The sequence below is a fragment of the Diuraphis noxia genome, unplaced genomic scaffold (genome assembly GCF_037042655.1).
Source record: "Diuraphis noxia isolate RWA-SAM2 unplaced genomic scaffold, SU_Dnox_SAM2 contig0001, whole genome shotgun sequence".
Taxonomy (NCBI): domain Eukaryota; kingdom Metazoa; phylum Arthropoda; class Insecta; order Hemiptera; family Aphididae; genus Diuraphis; species Diuraphis noxia.
In genome coordinates, this window is record NW_028301711.1 from 74,233,955 (window position 1) to 74,252,502 (window position 18,548).

At 31.2% G+C, this 18,548-nt stretch overlaps 2 protein-coding genes across 2 annotated transcripts; both read right to left on the minus strand.

Moving 5' to 3' along the window:
• Positions 1–606: 606 nt before the first annotated feature.
• On the minus strand, positions 607–1,152 carry LOC149061680 (uncharacterized). The gene is made up of 2 exons (XM_089217764.1): positions 921–1,152; positions 607–860 (listed from the first exon to the last, which is right to left on the minus strand). Exons 1-2 carry the CDS (start codon positions 1,150–1,152, stop codon positions 607–609), a joined length of 486 nt encoding a protein of 161 aa, XP_089073890.1.
• Positions 1,153–1,777: 625 nt separating this feature from the next.
• Positions 1,778–2,420, minus strand: LOC149061681 (uncharacterized). The gene is made up of 3 exons (XM_089217965.1): positions 2,288–2,420; positions 1,956–2,131; positions 1,778–1,870 (listed from the first exon to the last, which is right to left on the minus strand). The coding sequence occupies exons 1-3, from the start codon at positions 2,418–2,420 to the stop codon at positions 1,778–1,780; spliced, it is 402 nt and encodes a 133-aa protein (XP_089074091.1).
• Between the last annotated feature and the right edge of the window lie 16,128 nt (positions 2,421–18,548).

Here is an 18,548-nt window from a genome sequence, read left to right on the forward strand (position 1 = left end):
ATTTTAAATTTTGGTTTGTATAATGTTTGATATTTGTATGTGTGTTAAGTTTAATTTTGTTTGCATCCATTCGAGCTTCACTTGGTGTACATTTAATTGTTCTATGTTTTGTATTATTATAGTTTTGTATAATTTTTGATATTGTATTATACCAATTCCATGTACCTGTTGCAGTAAAATGTTTATATATTTTATTTTTAAGAGTTTGTATTACACGTTCACAAATTGAACACTTAATGACACTGAATGAACTATAATGTTTAATTTTATATTTTTTCATTAAATCTTGAAATTGATTATTATAAAATTCTGTACCATTACCTGTCTGTAACAATTTTGGATTAGCTTTTTTCAATACATTAAACATAGCTTTTGTACATTCCTCCGCTGTTTTATTTATCAATGCTTCTACCCATACATACTTGGTAAATGTATCAATTATGATTAAAATGAATTTAAAACCTTTATTTTGTCTAGAATGTGACTGCATGTCTATTAAATCAGCTTGCCAGAGATCATCTTTAAACAGTGTAACTACGCTACGTCTAGGAAATATTTTTCTCGCTGGTCGATGTAGCTCATTAGCTATATCCTCTAAGGTTGCCATTATACTATAATATTCCTCTCACGTAATTCTTCTAAAATAGATATGATTTCATTACTAACGCCAGTATTACCAACTCTTTGTGATGATGTTAAAAGATTTAATCTAGTTACTAATTCATTTGGATCATCATAATAAACTAACTGTGTTTGAGGTATTACATCTTTATATAAACCAGAACCTTTCTTAGCATGTGGTGATGCAGTAAAATTAAACATCTTTTCAACTGGAGGATCTACAGACATAGAACTGTTTGCTGTAGAGTTAAAATCAAATGGTTCATTTGTTATGGTTGTATTATTATGAACGTTACTACGTTTAGCACTCGAACTAGATAAATGTTCGTTTAATTGTTTAAAGCTTATCCGAGGAGCTCTAGAGTTATTAATCTTAACTATTTCTTCGTTTAACTGTTTTTCTTCATTTTTCATTTTTTCGTAGAGAGGTTTTACAACGGTCGCCCATTTATGAAACTTTGAGGTTTTTGGTTTCCCATCCGCTTTTAAATGAACTCGAGAAGTTTTCAAAATATCGTAATAAGATTCCATATCTTGTATAGTTGTATTTTTTGGTTCTTTCTCACATAATAAAGACTGTAGTCCTAATGTCCATGGATAGTAGCAGCTGTAAGTTACCATGGCTAAAAGTTACAGAGTAATCTCCTATTTTGTAAGAATCACTAGTTCTATCATAATGTAAACCATAAGATTTATCATAACGTTGTGATTTAGGACGTTCAAAAAAATTTACAAATGTCGAATTTAATTCATCATCTTCATTTTCTCCACTAGTGTATGAGGTTTCTGCATTTTTATAATCAGCTAGTTGTAAGTTACACGATGTATTTTTTTCTATTTTTGTACTGAGTGGTTCAGTTATTGGTTTAAATGCTTCACGGAAATAGTTATCTGAATCTATAATACCACGTTTCATTTCCATTATTTTTCGTTTAATATTTTTTTTTGATATTATTAAATTTTTCAGCAAAACTTTTTCTTTGTTCATAGTAAATAATAAACTCAATATTACTGTATCGTATGACCACTGGCAAGACTATGTAGATAATAACAATGTCACATTATATATATATATATATATATATATATATATATATTATATATAATTATTTTATTTTAATAAACGTATGAAAACCACATCTATATCTTCCTTCATTCATTTATCGAGTTTTATCAATAACCATAAACCCATAATCACTTTGATTCCAACATAAATGAGAAATTTTCCGAAATTCTGAGAAATCCATATCTGTCGATGAATGATCATTGAATATATGACGTAAATTCATATCATCTTGTTTCAGAATTATTAAAAAGTTTGAGTTATCTCTTACCAACTGTTTTGGTATTTTAGAATATGTTTGTGCTAAATAAAATACGGAGCTAGCACCTGAATGTCTACAGATGCTAAAGTATTCTCTAATAACAGACTGTGAGTCACATATTACATCATCAAAAATTATAATAGAATTTTTCTTAGTTAAGTTAGGTTTTATAACTTTATCTGCGTTTGTAAATATGAACAAATTAGCACCTTGTATATCATCCATTATTTTTTTTAACAAAACATATTTTTCTTGATTAGAGGTTTTAGAGTATAAATAAATATTTTCAAATCTTAACCCGTTTTCATGTGTGATTAGATTGTACATTATATTTGTTTTACCCGATCCACTAGGACCAACTAATATAGCACGTATAGTATCAGGTAATAACGAACCATGTCTTGATGGTTTTTTCGATATTTGTACATCTACGTTTATTATTTCTAATTTATCTTTCTGTTCAATTAAATCCATTTTCTTATAAATACTCGAAGATTTTTATTTTATATTCAGTTATTGATGATGCATTCAACTCGAAAGTGTAAATCGAAAAAGACTGGTAAAGGTATTGTAAACTCTCTTATAAATAGTCTTCCGTTTGAATCCCATGTTCCAGGTCATCAGTTTTGTGGGCCAGGTACAAAATTAAAAAAAAGATTAAATCGTGGTGACATAGGAATAAATCCACTGGATACTGCTTGTCGTGATCACGATATTGCGTATGCATCTAGTAAAAATTTAAACGATAGACATAAAGCTGATGAAGTGTTAGAAAATCGTGCTTGGGAAAGATTTAAAGCTATAGATACTCCTAAAAAGGAGAAAATTGTAGCGTAGCAGTAACAAACGCGATGAAAGCTAAAAGAAAAATAGGAATGGGTTATAAAAAGAAACGTGCTACAAAAATAAAAAATCTTATGATAGCAGTAAAGAAAAAAAGAATGTCTAAGAAAAAAAGTGGTAGCAAAAGACTGATTTTACCACCGAGACAAACAGGAGGTGTAATTCCCTTAATACCTATATTTGCGGGATTGTCAGCACTTGGTAGCTTAATGTCTGGAGGTGCTAGTGTGTATAATGCAATTCAAAATTCAAAAAGAAAAAAAGGTAGTGGTTTAAATTTAAACAAAAACAAGGTATGGAAAAAAAACTGTTAAATACGTTACCTAACAGACCGCTTTCGTCAGAAGATATTATAAAATGTATAACAAAGTTGAAAATCAATCATTTCCGTGGAGTGTTTTCACGTGATAACTTACCTAAAAAACCGTATGTAAATGAATGTGGTATTTTAAACTTAGATATATCTTCAGGTAATGGACGTCATTGGGTAGCGTTTCATAAAAATAAAGATAAAGTAGTATATTTTGATAGCTTTGGTGATTTACCTCCACCAATTGAATTACAACACTATTTTAAAGAGTATAAAATAATATATAATTATTCTAACTATCAAGATTTCAATTCATTCAACTGTGGACATTTATGTCTTGAATTTTTATTATGCATGAATCTGTTACATTAAGTTTGACTGGAAACACAACTTTATTATCCACGAATTATTTCCCGCCTCTTAACGTTTACGAGGATTCGGAGACTGGAGATAGATGTAATTCCGTCATTAAATCATGTGCATAAACAAAAAACGTTTATATGTATTTTGGAAGAAGGATGTTATGAAATTGAAGATATTAACAACAAAATTAAGAAAGAGTTATATCACTTCAATAATGAATGGGGAACACAGTCAAACATTCAACGTATCTATTGATCACGTCGATTTTAGAACATACATTAAATGCAATGGAAGACTAAAGTTAAATGTTCCAAACAGTATAGCATCTGTTTTTGGATTTGAAAAGAGAACCTATGGACCATTACATGTTGATCTTCGTTCGGGAAAAGCTGCTAATTTAAACACAATTAACTCTATAAAAGTTATGTGTAATATAGCACATGGATCATTCAACAATCAACTTCAAAGTCATTCAATATATGAGTTTTTCCCTAGTGGAAGAACTGGATCGAAAGTAGTTCAGTCGCCACCAAATTTGATATATTACAGATTAAACAAAACAGTCATTAATTCAATAGCTGTACAGTTAGTTGATCAAAACAATAATCCGATCGATAACTTTAATGAGACATTGACCGTTTCTCTGCATATTAAGCGTCACGAGTTTCATTATTAAATTTATATCTCAGATATTAGAATGTACGAGTCAGTCACTTTAAGTTTAACCGGGGACAAAACCACATTATCTGCAAATTATTTTCCGTCTATAAACCTTTACGAAGACTCAGAAATTGCTTTGTTATGTTTGCAGACATTTAATTCATTCCCGAATATCAATAAAGATAATAATAAATTTGCTATAGAAGTGGGTGATCATAATAATAATAATGATCGTATGTGGTGTTATATTAAACTGGAAGAGGGATGTTATGAAATTAAAGATATTAAGCATCACGTTAAGGAACAAATAAATATTTATAATGAAAAATTCAAAACTCAGTTAACATGTGACATTTCGGTTGATCCTAACGATTTCAGATCAAATATAAAATGTAATGGAATACTACACTTTGAGATTGCGCATAGCATGGACAGTGATATAGTTGCTGCTTCAGGGAAAGTTGTATTAAATAAAATAGTCTGGAAGGTTCCGCATATTACTGTTGATGACGAAGAAAGGTTAAAGTTATTGAAACTTGTAGAAAAAGAAAAAAGTTTGTTTATCCCTTTCAGATCTTTTGAAACTTTTGTATATCCTGAACTCGGAACTACTAAAAAAGTAGTATGGAACTTGAAAACCGCTTCAAAATTAGAAAAACCACGATTTATTATAATTGGATTACAAAAAGGTCGTAAAAATACACTAACAAAAGATTGTAGTATATTCGACCATTGTAATCTAAGAAACGTTAAAGTATTTCTAAACTCGATTGCATATCCGTATGATAATTTGAATTTAGATTTTTCAAAAAATAATTTTACATTATTATATGATATGTATACATCATTTCAAGAATCGTACTATGAAAAAAGTATACGGAACCCTATATTGAGTCCATCTACTTTTCTATCGAACGCACCCATTATAGTTATTGATACTTCAAAACAGAATGATTCGGCAACAGCCTCAGCAGTGGATGTTCAATTGGAAATTGAAGCATCGGAATCCCTTACAGGTGTAACTGCTTATTGTTTGTTAATTCATGATCGTATTGTAGAATATGTACCTTTTACTAGAGAAGTAAGAAAACTTGTGTAATTTTATTGAACAAAATAAAAAAAAGTTTATTAAATAATTTGTGTTCTTTACTTGAAATATAATTTTTATAAAAATTAGCGATATTTGATTGAAAAAATTAAAAAAAACGGGGAAAAATAGTTGATACGGTAAATATTTTCGTGTAAGGGGCAAATAGGTGGATAATCTTGTGTAATCACCGTATTGTGTTACGCGGTAAATCAGAGTGCTCCAAGCGAGAATTTTCCCCTTGAAAAAAAAAAAAATTACCGTGGAAAAGCTGGCTGTGAACATACAAATATATACTACTTATACGTTTCACCGCATTCCAATGAATTGTCAGAGGCTTTTGTAGATAACGACTGACAAGATTTACTGCAAAAGTTATATCAGGCCTTGTTATTTGGCTTAGATACAACAAACTTCCAACTGCTTCTCTGTATGGAACTTCCCCTGCTTCCAATGATCCTGACAAATTTGGATCTAATGAGTGTTGTGGATCTGTGGGAATATGCAGGACTTTGGTTTCTTCCATATTGAACCTCTCTAAAATGCGCTTGCAATATGAAGATTGGTGTATGAAAATTGAACCATCAGGTCTCTGATCAATATCAATACCCAAGAAATGATCAAGTTCACCTTCCTTCATCTCGAAGTTGTACTTTAGATACTTCACCATTATGTCCACCAGCTGGTTATTTGTTGCTGCGATTAGTCCATCGTCTACAAAAATAGCGACAATTAGTAATTGATTGTTTTTATTACTTACGAATACACAAGGATCTGCTTTTGTTTCCTTTAGGTCAAAGTTCATCAGCATATTTTTGAACATTTTGTTCCAGCACCTGGGTGCCTGTTTCAACCCATATAGGCTCCGTTGAAGTTTGCATACTGTGTTCCATCTTCGTAACCTTTAGGCTGTTTCATATAAATGTCTTCTTCAAGATCTCCATATAAGAATGCTGTTTTAATGTCAAATTGTCTGAGTACTAATTTTCTGGCTGCTGCTATCGCAAGTATTACTCGAATAGAATCATATTTCACTACTGGGCTGAACGTTTCTTGAAAATCTATTCCATGAACTTGCGCACATCCCTTTATTACTAACCTTGCTTTGTACCGATCGACATCTCCGTTCGCTTTGTATTTAGTCTTGTATATCCAACCATTATTTATAGGTTTTTTTTTATTTTGAGGCAAGTCCACAAGTGTCCATGTTTTATTTTTATTCAATGACAACATTTCATCGTTCATTGCTGCCTTCCAATCATCTGAATTGTCACCTGTCATAGCGTCTTCGTATGTAACTGGATAATTACATGCTGAAAATAATGCATCTTTATACCTTATAGGTTTATTGAGTTTTCCTCTGTCTATGAGTGTCATTCTTGTTTGCTCTTCAGCTCCTATTGGTATCTGTTCATCATCATCCAACTTTTCTTCGTCGTCGTTGTTGTCTTCCTCATCTCCAGCTTCACCTTCCGAATTTATTTCTTCCTCTTCTTCTTTATTTATGATTTTTACTTGTGTAGCTGTAGATGGACTTGTTGACTCTTTGAATATTACATCTCTGCTTATTGAAATTTCTCTTCCATCAATGCATATACGATATCCTTTGGTTTCTTCTGAGTATCCAACGAATATACCTTTTCTACCCTTTTGATCCCATTTTCTTCGTTTTTCTTTTGGTATATGTGCATATACTTCGCTACCAAAAATTATCAGATGATTTATAAGTGGTGTTTTATTGAACCATAATTCATAAGGTGTTTTTCCTTCTCGATCTGTGTTACCTGTACGATTTATTGTATACACGACTGTATTCACTGCTTCTGCCCAAAGTGTCTTGGATAGATTTTTGCTATATAACATAGTTCTGGCCGCTTCTACAATTGTTCACATTGATCTTTCCGCCTTTCCATTTTGCTGGGGTGTGTATGGTCAGTGGCGTAGCCAGGGGGGGGGGGGGTTTGGGTGTTTAAACCCCCCCCCCCCCATTGACTTTCAACATCTAATAAATTATTATATATTTCATTAATTCTAGTACCTACTATCTATGAAAATATATGACATAAAACGTTTCTGAATATTCAGAGAACTCGTCCAGAAACGACAGAAACCTGATTGATATTTGATAATAATAATAATATTATATTTTTAATATTATCTGCACGAGTTTTCAAAAACACTGTGGTTATGACCACGATTAAAGATATTATTTATGGTTATTATTACAATGTAGCACGGTCTTAGAAGATAAGATAAAGACCGTGCAATGTATTATCACAATATTTGATAAAACTGTTTGCTTATAATTTATATCACGATAATATTTGAATGTGAGACTGTTGTTATCTATTACTTTTGATTGTGTGATATTGTGATAAATTAAAATCTGCAAATTCATAATTACGAAATTTACGGATAAAAAAAATTCTAATTTGTCAATTGAATTAATATTTGATATTACACATTTTACTTTTGCCGTTATGGATAAATTTCTAATAAGAAAATAATATAATAATATAATATAATGTCCTAAATAAATTAGCGACTAAAACAAGAAGAATACGGTTGATGTAAATATTGTAATGTGATTAAAATTTTGTTTGACATTAATAAATAAATGCTTTAATTGAAATTTGAAGTACAATACAATTTGAAATAATTTGTTTTATATATACCTAAACCGTAACCCCCCCCCCCCCCCCCATTGAAAAATCCTGGCTACGCCACTGAGTATGGTACACTCGTCTCATGTTTTATTCCAAATTTATCCAATAAGGCTTTTACTTCAGTATTTTTATATTCCAGATCACAATTACTTCTTAAAGTAATTACTGAGATATTTAACTGATTTTTGACTGAATTTAAAAATAGTTCAAATTTATTTTTAACTTCTGATTTTTGGCTCATAAAATACACATATGTATATTTAGAATAATCATCCTTGAATACAACAAAATACCGTTTACCTCCAAGTGAATTTTCCTCCATAGGGCCACAGACATCACTGTGAATTAATTGACCTGGTTTTGTAGTTTTTGTATTGCTCAGTGTAAATGGCTCTCTGTGTTGTTTACCATAAATGCAAGCTTCGCAGAAAAATTTGTTTTTCGTTTCTGTAAATGGAATCCGCATATGTTTCAAGTAGCTCCGAACATATTGGACATTCTGATGACTCAACATTTCATGCCACTGTAGTAATGTGAGAGTTTTAACTGCAATATTTGCTTGTTCAGCTTCTTGCACTGGCTTTGTCTTCAGAGCCATTGAAAACATTTTATTCTCACGAACTCCAATAGCAACTATTTGATTATCCCTTTTAAATGTACATCCATCGCTGTCTGTTATCATTTTTATACCTTTGTCAAGGCACACTCCACATGAAAACAAATTTACCTTAAGACCAGGTACATGTAAAACGTTTGACAAATGACTGTCAACCCATTTATTACCGATTTTCGCTTGAACATTTATATTCCCTTTGCCAATTGCCATGATATGTTTGCCATCACCAATACGTACTGGTAACTGAACTTAAAATGACTCATAGTTACTGAACCATTCTCTTCTGCTAGTCATGTGATCGCTAGCACCTGAATCCACATACCATTTTTCTGACTCACTGATTTTGATGGCCTTTGATTGTACACCAACCAACGCATTTCCTGAGTTGCTCTTATTTCTTTCTTTTTGTTCTTTTAAGAAAATCCGGCATTCACGTATCCAATGCCCTGGTTTTTTACAATGATTACACTTGCCTGGTTTTTTATCATTGTTCCATTGATTTTCAGAATTGCCAATTTTCGTACGTTTTTCTTTATTTGTTCCAAATGATTTCTTTGCTGAAAATGCACTACTACTTGCAGTATATCTCTCAGCATCATAACTTTGAGTTTGTCTTGTTTCCTCTACCATGAGTCTAGATGACAAATTAGACAATGTTTTGTCCACATTTGGTATCGAATCCCACGCACTGTAGAAATGTTTATAATTTTCTGGCAAAGTCATTAGTATCTTGGTCACAAGCATTGAGTCGGATATTGGTTCACCTAACTGCTTTAATTTTCTACTAAGACTCTCCAATTTCGAAATATGAATCGCCATATTGTCATCTGGGTCTTTAACATAGCTGTAGAACTTTTGTTGAATCAACGTTACACTCGAGTCCGACTTTTGTTCATATACACTAAGCAACTTGTCCCACATTTCCTTAGCCGTGTCACAATTCATTATGTACTGCAGTGGTTGTTCATCCACTGACGTGACTATATACTTTTGAGCCTTGTTGTCCGCTTTTTTATATATTGAATAATCTACACCATACCTTTTTCTTGCATCTTCTTCAGTTTCTGAACTTGATTTTGTAAGAGCAGGTTTTTTCGATTTTCCGGTCACAACATCAAATATATCGGCTGCAGTCATTATGACTTTTATTTGGAATTTCCATGTTTCCCAATTGTCATTACCGGTTAGTTTATTAATTTTTATAGATTCGTTTTCCATAATAACAAATTATCTGTACAATGTCTGTACACTATAAATGTAATAATAACAAACACAATTGCTGCTCTTCACACGATCGATGCACTAACACTGCACTGCACTATACTTCGCGAATTATTATTGCTGTACACTGTCTGTACACAAACACGCGATTCGTAAATCAATAATTATTGTATCAAACATACACGACTTTATTATAATTACCTTACTATACTGGGCCCATAACCTGTTGAAGTACACCAGATACACAGAAGCTAAAGGTAAATAATAATAAGATCGGATATATGTAATAATATAATAATAACTAGCCGACCCGTCACAGCTTCGCCCGTGATTGGTTGTTTATTTTGCCTTCGGACCATGATATGTAGAATTTTTTATTCAAATATTATTGTTTATTGTGATCGGCTAGTAAATATAAAAAACGGTTTCTAGCGTTATAAATGATAAAAATAAATACTGATAAAAAAGAAATAATTTATGGTTGATAAAGATTTATTAAAGAAAATTTATTAAAGATTTATTAAAATTTATTAAAGAAAAAAAAAAGAATTAAAATATGAATTTTATAAGACTTCTGAGTATATGATGTTTTTTGTTATATTTCCTATTGAAATTAAAATCATAAGATGATTCGGGTCTCCAGTTCGAGAAAATGCCACGTATAATTGCCCATGTGAAAAGCACTCTGTACGAAGATCTACGCCAACGTACTTGAATGTTTGACCTTGTGCTTTGTTTATGGTAATGGCAAAAGAAACTTTAACCGGGAATTGAAGCCGTTTGAAAGAAAACGGCAAGTCAGAGGAAATCATGGGAATTCTTGGAATAAATGCAATTTCTCCTTTCGCTGGCCCTGTAAGAATTACGGCTTCTATAATATTATTTCGCAACGATTTTATTTGTAATCTTGTACCGTTACATAAGTTCGGTGGTTGAAGATTACGTAATAATGTAATTGGAGCACCAATTTTTAATTTTAGTTTATGAGGAGGAAATCCCGAAGGAGAAAGAGAATTGAGAAATTCTTGTGGATAATGAATAGCATCATCTGTTGATGTAACTGTATCAATAGATAGATATTCAGGTGAGTGTCCATCGAATTTTAGAAGGATGATATAATTAATTTCTTCTGCTGTTACATTTCTTGGAGAGATTATAGCTCTTTCACATAACCACTGATCTGATTTATTGGACAGATTAAAAATGTCTGGATAAACTGTAGAAATCAACTCTAACACGTTATTGACCACCCGTCCAATCGTGTGATTGACAGAAATGTAACCATTTTCATTATCTAAAGTTCCATTTCCAATTTTCAACAACTGTGCTGGAAAAATATCGTCCCCTCCGCATAAATAAACTCTCATGTTTGTTCGCAAATAAAGTTTTTCAACATAGTTCCATATATGGGAAGATTTTAAGCAAGCATTAACGACATCAGCTCGAGTACCTTTAGGGATTACTGGTAAGGTTTGACGGAAATCACCAGCGAAAACGAATGTTATGCCACCCATAAACTTATTATTACACCTAAGATCTTTTAATGTTCGATCAATTGCTTCGATATGTGATCTGTGACTCATTGTACACTCATCCCACACAACGAATGAGGTTTTTTGAAGAATTTTTCCATGAGGGCCATTTTTACGAATCGGACAAACGTATTCTGTATCAAATAATACATTTAACGGTAACTTGAAAGTCGAGTGAGCAGTTCTGCCGCCACTAAGGAGAGTTGCTGCTATACCAGATGAAGCTACTGCTAATGCAACTTTACCTGAGGATCTAATTTGAGCCAACAACAAATTAATTAGGAATGTTTTTCCTGTACCACCCGGAGCATCTAAAAAAAAACCCCACCTTGATGTTTCATTACGCTTTCTGTAATAACATTAAAAGCATATTTTTGATCATTTACTAATTTTGGTAAATTGATTTCTACAAATTCTTGTAATCGGTTATTATCGTAAGAACGCAAAATTGAGAATTCAAAAGGATCAGATGCATTTTCATTTCGAACAGGTGAGTTCATTCCAAATTCAGTTAAATATTTTTCAGACAGACAAACAACTTTATCTTCTATTTCAATCAAACCTTTATTAAATATTTCATCAGAAAAAGTAAATTGCAAGTCATTTAATCGAGTGCGCTCTGTAAGAAGAATATCTTCACAAAAATCATTTCTGAACTGTTCCCACAAAGATTGAGGTTCAGACGGTTGGCAGAAACCTATGATTATTGCGAATAATTCTCTTAATTTTGAAGGACTTTCTGAAAGAGTTTGCAATGATTCAATGAGACCTCTTTTCATATTTGGAATCATATTTGTTCGAATAGATATTTGATCCGATTCTGACATAAAATATATTTGTAAAAATTTAGCATTATTTCCAATTTCGGGTAATAAACTACCTATTAAATGATGCACTTGACCCTGAATTTTAAAAGAGGGTATGAAGTTCTCTTCACTTATTTCGTTTGCTCCAAACGATGTCATTTGAAACAGAGTGTTATACCGTCTAGAATTATCAAAGAAATGTTTTGATAGAGGGTGAGAATTATCAATTAAACTTTTAATTAGGTCTGGAAGATCCTCAAATTGGTGTAAAACAACTTTACCGTCAGCGCAGCAAAGTCCATGGGTTTCATCTTTCCATTTTTTTGCATGGCACTTAGGACATAATATAGTCATTCGTCCAATTTGAAGCGCTTTAATATTTAAATAATCAATCTCGGATTGATAATTAAACGCTGATTTCATACTCAAAGCGTTACGTTGCTCCTGAGCACGTGTTTGAGAACGTTCTGGTGTGTTATTTTGTTGCCTTCTATTATACATTCGAGATGCATTGGCAGTTCTTCTGCTAATGCGTGCTCTTTGCGCTCTCGGCATGATAATGAATTGGCCACTTACTCAAAATTTGGGTAAGAAAAAAAGGTAAAAAAACTAAGTACAAATTATGCCAGTGTGCTGATGCCAGTGACTGATGTTCTCTTAGATTGTTTACTATAATGTAATATTACAACCACTATATAATACACTACTTATTATTATTTTAATCTGCAACAATAAACTAAATTTTTTATAATTTAGTTTGTTTTTTTCTAGACAGATGGCGCCACTGTTGTATTTTTGACATACAGATTTTCTACATTTCGGGTGGATTTTCATAAAATATTCTTTCATAATAACCTTGTCCTATCAGTAACCAATAGTAACTATATGTCATACAATAAGTTTACCATATGTTTCCATTTTATATAAGAACAACTCATCCTCTTTGGATCTGCAACCTATAGAACCGTAACAACTAAAAATATTTAGTATATTTTTTGGCCGAAAGAGGGCGCCACTACTTTGATTCTGTTTTTGATTTTGTATGAACTTTATACTTTTTTTTTATTGACAAAAGTGTTACTATAACCTTCAGCGGAGTGTCGGGTTTCAGCCAAAAAAAATTTCAACCAAATCGGTTCAGTAGTTTTCTCGGTTAGCGCGGTCTAAGAAAAACCCTTACAATTTTATATAATAGTATAGATATGTATAATTGATACGAATAACTATAGTGCTCCGAGGCGTAATATAAAACAACGACTAATCGTCCTACAGGCTACTACATAGAACGAATATGATGCTAGTAATACAAAATGCCTATTCAGCGTCTGCTGTACTATAGTGTGAATAATTTTACTTATAATCTACATACTATAGGGTGTGTTGTTTACATTCAACAGTTTACATAATGTTTGTGTTCATTTTTCAAATTTTCAATTTTCCTTGATTCTTCATTCGATTTTGGTTTTATTATACCCTTGAAAATGGTTAATAATTTGGTAACTGTTTCTGCCTGAGTTTCCATAAAGGTAGCTATAACGACAAATATTGGTGGATGAGCACTATTAAACTGTGTATTATATGTAGTATGGAAACTTTCAGCCCCGTTTGTAGTCCTAAAAATAAATAATATAATATTATAGTTAACACATTTTTTTTTTAAAACTATTATTAGTAAATATTTACCTAGGATTTGATGATGGTGTTTCAGCCCATAAAATAGGTGGAAATAAACAACCCGGTTCAATATACGTTTCCAAAACATAATCCGAAAAAAGTCGTCCAACTGAAATATTTGGACATACACTTATAAGTTCGACAAAAGCATCCTCGACATCATCTGGAACGATAAAAGAAAGTCCGAAAAATGATTTGAGCCATATTTTTAAATCTTTATTTTTATCGTTATATGCCATTCTTAATTTTGATTCACCATTAATCTGAAAATTGGTTTTGATTATTGACATTGTAATTTTTAAAAATATTTTTATTTGATTCAACTTACTTTGCGCCACCAAGCTTGTCCCAAGTGAAAACGGCATATTTTAATTTGTACAGCCGGAAAAAATTCTTTTACTGCTTCAATAGCACCAATTTCAAAATCAATTTGAAGTATTTTAATTTTAAAAATAAGTGATGGTTTTTCGCATATACTGATTAAATACTTCCATACATTAATATATGTATTTTTAAATTTATCATTAAAAAAAAAATACACCAAAGATACGTACGTAAATGCCATTTTTATAACCATGAATGGTGTATAATTGCAAAAAAAATTTTGGAGCATATTCAAATGTTCCGTCTGTAAATACATCGGTACAACTGGTCAGATATTGAAGATTTTCTTCAGTGGTTAAACAAATAAAAGTAGAATCTTCGGGTAAATGTACAAACTTTTCCCCTCTAAACATTAAAAAATCTGCATCTTGAAATTCATTTATTTTTAGGTTTGATATAGTCACATCATGCACGATTATAGTATAGGTATATTCGTACATGTATGGACATTTACAATAAAGATAATATTTTTGATAATATAACCAATTCATTCTTAGTGATAGGAAGTTTGTCTGATATCGGCAAAAATAAGTAATAAATAATCTTCTATAATCTACTATGGTAGGTATCGTACGGATTTACCATGGACCTATACATATATTTGGCAACGTAGCTTAAAAGTTAAAATATTAACATAGTTAATTAATAAGTATTAGTTAACTAGTTATGTAAAAATGTGTGTGGTAACTGTGAGTGAGTGACAAAATGTATTTTATATGTATAGTGTGTCTGTTAACAACACGTAAATATGTGCCTGTTGGTCACAGAATAAATCAGCTGACTACTGACTAATAATTACAATAATAGTGAGAATAATGGTTAATATAAAACTCACAGTTCCTGCAGAGATGAGGTGTACACCTGGCCAGCTGCAACCAAGACCTATATAATATTATTAACACACACACACACACACACACACACACACACACACACACACACACACACACACACACACACACACACACACACACACACACACACACACACACACACACACACACACACACACACACACACACACACACACACACACACACACACACACACACACACACACACACACACACACACACACACACACACACACACACACACACACACACACACACACACACACACACACACACACACACAAATAATAATTACAATAATACACGACACAATTTATTTAGTGTACATTCAAATTTAAATACGGAATAGGTATATAATAATAATTAATAACTCAAAAGGAGAAAAAAAATAAACAATTGATGCACTTATGCGTGTGCACGAAAAATAAAATGCATAAAAAACAAAAACACGAGGATGAAAAAGTTTTCTTGAGATAGGTCACGTCTACTCACTATCACGGCCGGACGACAACGACAAACACCGTAGGTACGTAATATTGGGAGATGTAGATAAGAAAACGCTGCCTAGTGGTGTAACTTACTACTGTTGAAGACAGGATAAAATGTAATTATTATCGTGATAGGTAATAGGACTAATAGGCAACTGACTACTGAGCAACTCGAACTCATTGGTAAAGTACTGAAAATTATTTAACTGTTCATGTTTATTTTTTATTCAAATAATATTTATTATATTATACCTATTATAATGAGTGGTGCAAAGGTGGTTAAAAGTAATGTTTACTGCTCTGTCTACAACTGTAATACTTATTATTGCGAAGACAAATCAGTAAGTTTTCATTGGTTCCCAAAGGAAAAACAATGTAATGTACCTTGGACGAATAAAAATGGAATAATTGAATACATTGATCGACGAAGAGCCTGGGCCATTAATTTGCGAATGGATAAAAAAACATTGAAAAAAAAATTAAAAGTGTGTTCTAAACATTTTACCATTGAAGATTTTTATAAATCAACTCCAGGTTTGTCTATTTTCACCAAATACCAAAATATCTTAAAAATCTAAGATCTGTGTGATGTAGTTTTTGTAGGATCAAATAAATTTTAAATTACATAATATTCTAGGTGTTACAAAGGTATCAAGACGCTTATTAAAAACTTCAGTACCAACTCAAAATCTTCCTAAATCAGCTGTAAATATATTATGTTCGTCTATGAAACGATCCTCTCCTAAAAAAAGGACTTACTTTAAAAAAATCAGTCACTATAATTGAGGTAAACAACATTGAATTTAATTAAACTATAATATATTATAAGTTATAACTAAATTTTTAAGTTATCAAAATACTTGAATTGTTTTTGTTAATTTTCTTTTCTTCATAATATATTTAATGTAGCCAATCAAAAGTTTGGATTTTGTAAGTTCAGAAGACCCTGTTGCTGAATGTATTGAAGAAAATTATACTCAAGACAAATTAAACAGTGCTCCAGAAAACCTAACTAATGAAGTTCAAGAATTTAATTTCACTCATACAAGAGACTTCAGTGCCCAAGTGTGTAGTGGTGATCTATCATCTCATTTTATTTTACTTTTAGATTCAAATCAAAAGCTGAATACAATGACAGGAATCCCTTCTCAACAAATACTCAATAAAATAGTGGAGTTGTTTTCTTTGCAATACCCAGATGTCAGAGCTCACCAATTAAGTATTAAAGAAAGAATTGTTCTTGTATTTATGAAACTAAAACAAGATCTTTCTTTTTCTGTTTTATCGGTTTTTTTTTCAAAATATTAGTGTATCAACTTGTAGACAAATTTATTTAACTATTTTACCGCTACTTGGTACAATATTTGAACATTTGATTTACTGGCCCTCAAAAGATGAAATAATGTCCAATATTCCATTTTGTTTCAAAAACTTTTCTAATGTAAGGGTGGTCTTAGATTGCACTGAAATACCAGCTCAAAAGCCAAAATGCTTGTCTTGTAAAATAAAACTATATAGTTATTATAAGTCACAATTCACACTTAAGTTTTTAATAGGTGTTTCCCCTGCAGGTCTCATAACGTTTGTCAGTAAGCCTTATGGGGGTAGGGCTTCTGATAATGTCATATTCCAACAAAGTAATTTAATTGAATTACTTGATAGATCAGACGCTATAATGGTAGATAGAGGATTTAGAATTGATGATATTTGTAACGAAAAGGGTGTAACTCTGATTAGACCACCCTTTTTAAGAGGAAAATCTCAATTTAGTAAAACTGAAGCCCTTCTTACAAGAGAAATAGCAAGTGCAAGAGTACACATAGAAAGAGTGAATCAAAGACTTAAAACATTTAAAATACTACAGAACAAATTTACTTGGGGCCATGTTCACTTAGCGCACGACATTATGATAATAATAAGTAGTATTTGCAATTTAAGTTCACCTATATTTTCATCTGATAAATTTTGTTAATAGTAATATAGTTTATAAAATATAAGTAGTTTAATGTTTTGAACAATTTTATTTAACAAGATATTTAATAAACACAATTGACAACATTTTCACAAATTAATCAAATTATATCACAATTTACCTACATCATAAATCAAAATACAAAAAAATTATAATTTTGGGAACTTACAAAAATAAGTAAGCAATACATTTTTCTGTTGCACATTAGATCACATATTAATATATTTTTGGTTATTAATTATTATACAATTAATAGTTATTATAAAATAACAACACATTTCACAATGCCAAACTAATATAATTTTATTAAACATGTAAAACTTATAAGTTAGTATTACAAATTTCATGAATTAGTTTTTCAAAATAAATTAATTTTAAATCTAGTAACAGATTTTTGCAGAAATGTATATCTAAATCGACTGGTATAACATGATAATCATCATCAAAACTACTGTAAATTAAAAAGTCACAACTAGTAACATTTAACATTACCCAATTGTCTTTTGTATCTTTAACAATGAACTTTATAGAATTTAATAAATCTAAAGATCCTAATGTTTTACCTATAAAAGGGCATTTAATTTCTAGCAATTTAATAGGAGTATTTGTTAAGTTATCTAAAACAACTCCATCAGGTGAATAACCTAACCATCTTGCTTTATTAGAAGTTATAAAACCAAACTGCATTACTAATTTACCAGTTTTTTTTTCATATAACTCCCTTGCAACTGGTTCATACTGAATCCCATGTCTTACATATTTGTTGCTGAAAATTGTTGGCCAAAAATATTTGATAGCTTGTTGAGACCATTCTTCATCACTTTTAGGTCGCTGATTGAATGTATATAACTTATAGCATCTACTACCTGTAATTCTAAACTGGCGAACTTTATGCCAAAATGATTTGTCTGTTTCGGATGTAATACGTATGTAGTCCAAATTGTATTCTTCTAAGGCAGACCAAGTTTTTTCACAGCAACTTCCCAAGTTTAATACTGGATATTCTTGAACTTGAGTTAATAATTTATGTTCAGTTATAGGAAATAAATTAGAACTCTTAAGAATAAGTTCAGTAGTTTGCTCTTTAGATTTATAACATCCGCGTCCTTGACTATGAGTGGCTATT

Coding starts and splice junctions, on each gene's coding strand:
- LOC149061680 (XM_089217764.1), bottom strand. CDS start 1,152: ATGGAATCTTATTACGATATTTTGAAAACTTCTCGAGTTCATTTAAAA. Junction 861..920: donor ATCTAGTTCGAGTGCTAAAC/GTAGTAACGTTC, acceptor TTAACTCTACAG/CAAACAGTTCTATGTCTGTA.
- LOC149061681 (XM_089217965.1), bottom strand. CDS start 2,420: ATGGATTTAATTGAACAGAAAGATAAATTAGAAATAATAAACGTAGAT. Junction 2,132..2,287: donor AGTTGGTCCTAGTGGATCGG/GTAAAACAAATA, acceptor TCATATTTACAA/ACGCAGATAAAGTTATAAAA. Junction 1,871..1,955: donor CTAAAATACCAAAACAGTTG/GTAAGAGATAAC, acceptor ATTCATCGACAG/ATATGGATTTCTCAGAATTT.